The 5,000-nt window shown below is 45.7% G+C and overlaps 1 protein-coding gene across 3 annotated transcripts in view; it reads left to right on the top strand.

Annotated features, from left to right (window-relative positions):
* The window catches only part of dock9b (dedicator of cytokinesis 9b), a 52,314-nt gene that overhangs the window by 43,754 nt on the left and 3,560 nt on the right, over nt 1-5,000 (top strand). For all 3 annotated transcript variants that reach the window (XM_060868963.1, XM_060868962.1, XM_060868964.1), the window contains exons 47-49: nt 329-442; nt 3,352-3,498; nt 4,685-4,895. In XM_060868963.1, coding sequence (XP_060724946.1) covers nt 329-442; nt 3,352-3,498; nt 4,685-4,895 — 472 coding nt within the window. The remainder of the gene's footprint in view (nt 1-328; nt 443-3,351; nt 3,499-4,684; nt 4,896-5,000) is intronic.

Genomic DNA, 5,000 nt, shown 5'->3' with positions numbered 1-5,000 from the left:
AACACACACACTCACGCATGCACACACACGCACACACAGAAACACACACACAGAAACACACACACGCATACACAGAAACACACACACAGAAACACACACACAGAAACACACACACAGAAACACACATGCACACACAAAAACACACACACACAGAAACACACACAGAAACACACACACACAAACGCACACACAGAAACACACACACACATACGAACACACACACACAGAAACACACACACTCACACACACACTGATGCACACACACACATCGTGCACACACACATCATTAGAGCCCTGTGTTTCTAATCCTGTTCCTTTCTTCCTGCAGAAACTGGCTCACCTGTACGACATGTTACACCGGGCTTACACCAAAGTCATAGAAGTGATGCATTCTGGGAAAAGGCTCCTGGGAACCTTCTTCAGAGTGGCTTTTTTTGGGCAGGTATGACATTTAAAAAAAAAAAACACACACACACACACACACACACACACATTTAGGATTTTGTTTGTTTTTAAGCAAAACGTTTCAACAGAAATCTTTACCGTGAAGTCAAGCATGAGGAAAAAATCACACTTGTGCAAAAGCGCACGAGCGTTTAGTGTCGTAAAATGCAGTGTGTTTTTTTTTTAGACTGTCTGCTTCACTAAAAGCTTGTGTGTATGATCTTTCATGGTTTTAAAAGGTTAATCCCATCTTCTCTGCTTTCTCTTTTCTTTCCATAAGGCTGCGGTAAGTGGTGCTGCAGTGCTACTGCTTCTGTGTGTGTGTGTGTGTGTGTGCGAGAGACTCTGTGTGTGTGTGTGTGTGTGCGCTATTTTTGCTAATAACCCTAGCTAATCTTTGCTCACTTTATTTATTTAAATATTACTAAGTAAAGCCGAGCTTCTCTTTGTGCCGATGTCTCTCATAACTCATTATAACACGCTTATGATGCTTAAGCTGATTCGACTTTAAAAACAGAAGCTCTCTCGTCCGTGCTTGCAGCTACCACTTTAGCTTGCGCGCGCTCGCTCGCTCGCTCGCTCTCACCGAGGCAGCAATAACGCTTTATGGTTTATGATCCATGAAATCACTCTGCTGCTGTCAGTCCAGTCCAGAGCGCTTATGTATACAGTGTAAGTGCCCTCTTTAATCCCCATTAGTGCTTCTGAAAGGAATCAAAGCTCCACGCTGTAAACCGGCCACGACACACTGCACACTACACGTTTTTCCGGGAACGCGGCGAGAACCTGCGGTGCTGGGAAACAACAAGTGTCGTACACAATTACAGGACAGTCGCAGATGTAGAGTTTTAATTTTAAACCAGGATTATGTGCACATTTTATCAGCGAGGGAAACTTGTTAGCTAGAAATAATTACTTGCCTGGAATGCTAATTATAGCATCTTATACGACATAAGAAAAGCTTCTGATGACGTCACGGCTATTCGAGTCGATATACAGTACAGCGCACGCAGGCCGCTTGCCATAAATAGAGTCTTAATAATATTTACGTGGGATTTACACGAGCGTTTTAGGATCTTGTTCATCAAATATTCCAGATGTTGCACATTTTCATTCATATATTTTTTTCTTTACACTTTCTGTTTGTTTCCAGTTAAAGGTGCGGTGCATGATGTTTAAAAGCCAATGTTGACATTTGAAATCACCAAAACAAACACGCCCCTAACCCAAATGGGTGTCACCCCTGTATTGATAGCTCCGCCCAAACATATGTACAGTACATGTTCAACCCAAGCAACTATGGTGGGACCTGCTGGGGCAGCTGGCCGAGGGGATATTGAAAGGTTTAGCTCCGTTTCACGCGGAAGACGACGTTCAACACCTAGAACCTGAGGCAGAGGTAACGGCAGGTATCCGCCATGTCAGTGTTTCAATCGGGCAGGCACTTATTTCCAGGGATTTCAGTACAGCGTAACAGATATTGCGTCATCGGGTAGGGCGTGGCCTATTTGATCATCTAACCCTAACCATAACCATAGTTTTTGGTTGTTTATTCATTCATTCATTCATCTTCTACCGCTTATCCGAACTTCCTCGGGTCACGGGGAGCCTGTGCCTATCTCAGGCGTCATCGGGCATCAAGGCAGGATACACCCTGGACGGAGTGCCAACCCATCGCAGGGCACACACACACTCTCATTCACTCACGCACTCACACACTAGGGACAATTTTCCAGAGATGCCAATCAACCTACCATGCATGTCTTTGGACCGGGGGAGGAAACCGGAGTACCCGGATGAAACCCCCGAGGCACGGGGAGAACATGCAAACTCCACACACACAAGGTGGAGGCGGGAATCGAACCCCAACCCTGGAGGTGTGAGGCGAACGTGCTAACCACTAAGCCACCGTGCCCCCTTGGTTGTTTATTTGTTTTCTAAAATAAATCAACCTGTATGACTGTTTTGTCCTTCGTAGTAGGCTGTTTTTTTAAAGAGGGCATTTTTCCAAGACCTCCGGAAACACGCCCACTTTACGTCGTGGTAACGAAACCTCTGGAATTTAGTGCCTGCCGTTTCAATCGCTTTCGGCTAATGTCACACACGCGCACTGAACACTCTCTCCACCGCATATTGACAAGACACGCCCCTTTCTGCTCATTGGCTACACGTTTGTTTTGTTTGTCGGCCCTAGTCGGTTTTCTGAAGCATTTCTCAAACGTCGTGCACCGCACCTTTAATAAAACCGAATCTCCGTTTTTTTTTTCAGGCCGCTCTCAGACTTTTCCGTTCATATTCGATTAAATTTTATTTGTATCACTTCGTATAAGTCGTGAATATACAGATATACCGAATTCTATAAGTTCAGGATATAAATGATTCAGTTTAAATTTATCTCTAATGTGCAAGTGAGAGGTGACGGTGGTGAGGAAAAACTCCCCGAAACGTCATGAACTCAGGAACCTCAAGAGGAACCGGGCTCTAGATGGAACAAGATGGAAGAAGGATTCATTCTATTTTAGATGCCTCTGGATGATGAAACTTTAATCCGAGTTCAGTCTGATTTCTCCTTTAACCCAGGTTAGAACCCAAAGCTTGAGCATCCGAGCTGATCAGCAGAAAGATCTCAGATGTTGTGTTAATCATAATGAGCTCAGCTTTCAGCATTTCCATTTCCAGCACTTTCTTCTGCTTAGATTTGGATGTGTAAGAGCTCTGACACACCACGCCGACGCTTCAGCTGCTCTCACACCACCTGTGATCAAAGAAACATCCAAAAACCTGAACCTTCTCCACTAGTTTAGTCTGATTAGGTGCTTATTTATCTTCAGCATTGGTTTGGTGTGTCACGGCTTTAATCCACCTGCAGAGCGACTAAACAAACCCCAGTTTAACCCCCTTGTCTAGGGTTTCTTTGAGGATGAAGATGGGAAGGAGTACATCTATAAGGAACCTAAGTTCACACCCCTGTCTGAGATCTCACAACGTCTCCTCAAGCTCTACTCAGACAAGTTCGGCCAGGAGAACGTCAAAATGATCCAGGACTCCAGCAAGGTGAGATCTTATTACTGATACAGTAACGTCAGAGTGTCTGAGAAAACAGGAACGTGATCGCTCCAACAGCATCTCTCTCTCTCTCTCTCTCTCTCTCTCTCTCTCTCTCTCTCTCTCTCTCTCTCTCTCTCTCCCCCCAGCTGTCTCCCTTTTTCCATTTCCTAGTCATTTCCCATCTCTCTCTCACTCCCCACCCTCTGTCTCTCACTCCCTATCTGCCTCTTTTCATCTTCTACTCTCTCTTTTTCTCTCTCTCCCAAGCTGTCTCTCTTTTTCCATCTCCTACTGTCTCTCATTCTTCACCTTCTGTCTGTCTCTCTCTTTATCTCTCTCTCTAACTCTGTATCTCTCTCTCTCTCCACATCTCTCTCCTCATCTGTCTTTCTTTTTCCATCTCCAACAGTCTCTCTCTCCCATCTGTCTGTCTCTCTTTATATGTCTGTCTGTCTGTCTGTCTCTCTCTCTCTCTCTCTCTCTCTCTCTCTCTCTCTCTCTGTGTGTCTCTCTCTCTATCTCTCTCTCTCTCTCTGTCTCTCTCTTTCTGTGTGTCTCTATCTGTGTGTGTCTCTCTCTCTATCTCTCTGTCTCTCTCTCTGTCTCTCTCTCTCTCTCTCTCTCTCTCTCTCTCTCTCTCTCTCTCTCTGTGTCTCTCTCTATCTCTCTGTGTGTGTCTCTCTCTCTCTCTCTCTCTCTCTCTCTCTCTCTCTCTGTGTGTGTGTGTCTCTCTCTCTCTCTCTCTCTCTCTCTCTCTCTCTCTCTCTGTGTGTCTCTCTCTGTGTCTCTCTCTCTCTCTCTCTCTCTCTCTCTCTCTCTCTCTCTCTCTCTCTCTCTCTCTCTCTCTCTCTCTGTGTGTCTCTCTCTATCTCTCTGTGTCTCTCTCTCTCTCTCTGTCTCTCTCTCTGTGTCTCTCTCTATCTCTCTGTGTCTCTCTCTCTCTTTCGCTCTCTCTCTCTCTCTCTCTCTCTCTCTCTCTCTCTCTCTCTCTCTCTCTGTCTCTCTCTCTCTCTCTCTCTCTCTCTCTCTCTCTCTCTCTCTCTCTGTCTCTCTCTCTGTCTCTCTCTCTCTCTCTCTCTCTCTCTCTCTCTCTCTCTCTCTCTCTCTCAGTACCTTTCTTTTCAGTTTCCATTTCAGGTTCCTGTTATTTACAGTCGACATTTAAGCAAATCCATTGTTTTTTTGTGCTCAGGTGAACCCTAAGGACTTGGAGGCCAAGTTTGCCTACATCCAGGTGACACACGTGACCCCGTATCTGGAGGACAAAGAGCTGGAGGAAAGACGCACCGACTTTGAAAGGAACCACAACATCCGGCGCTTTGTCTTCGAGACGCCGTTCACCGAGTGTGGCAAGAAGCACGGGGGCGTGGAGGAGCAGTGCAAGCGCAGAACCGTCCTTACCAGTCAGTGTCTGGGTTCCCTTCATACGTCCCTTTCTTTTATTTCATCAGATTATTTTCTCAGTGTCCTTGAACCTTTGTCCAGGTGTCACATGATATCACACTGAT

Source organism: Tachysurus vachellii, chromosome 4, assembly GCF_030014155.1.
Source record: "Tachysurus vachellii isolate PV-2020 chromosome 4, HZAU_Pvac_v1, whole genome shotgun sequence".
NCBI classification, from domain to species: domain Eukaryota; kingdom Metazoa; phylum Chordata; class Actinopteri; order Siluriformes; family Bagridae; genus Tachysurus; species Tachysurus vachellii.
Note: the sequence above shows the minus strand (reverse complement) of the source record. Positions and strands in the feature narration are given on the sequence as shown.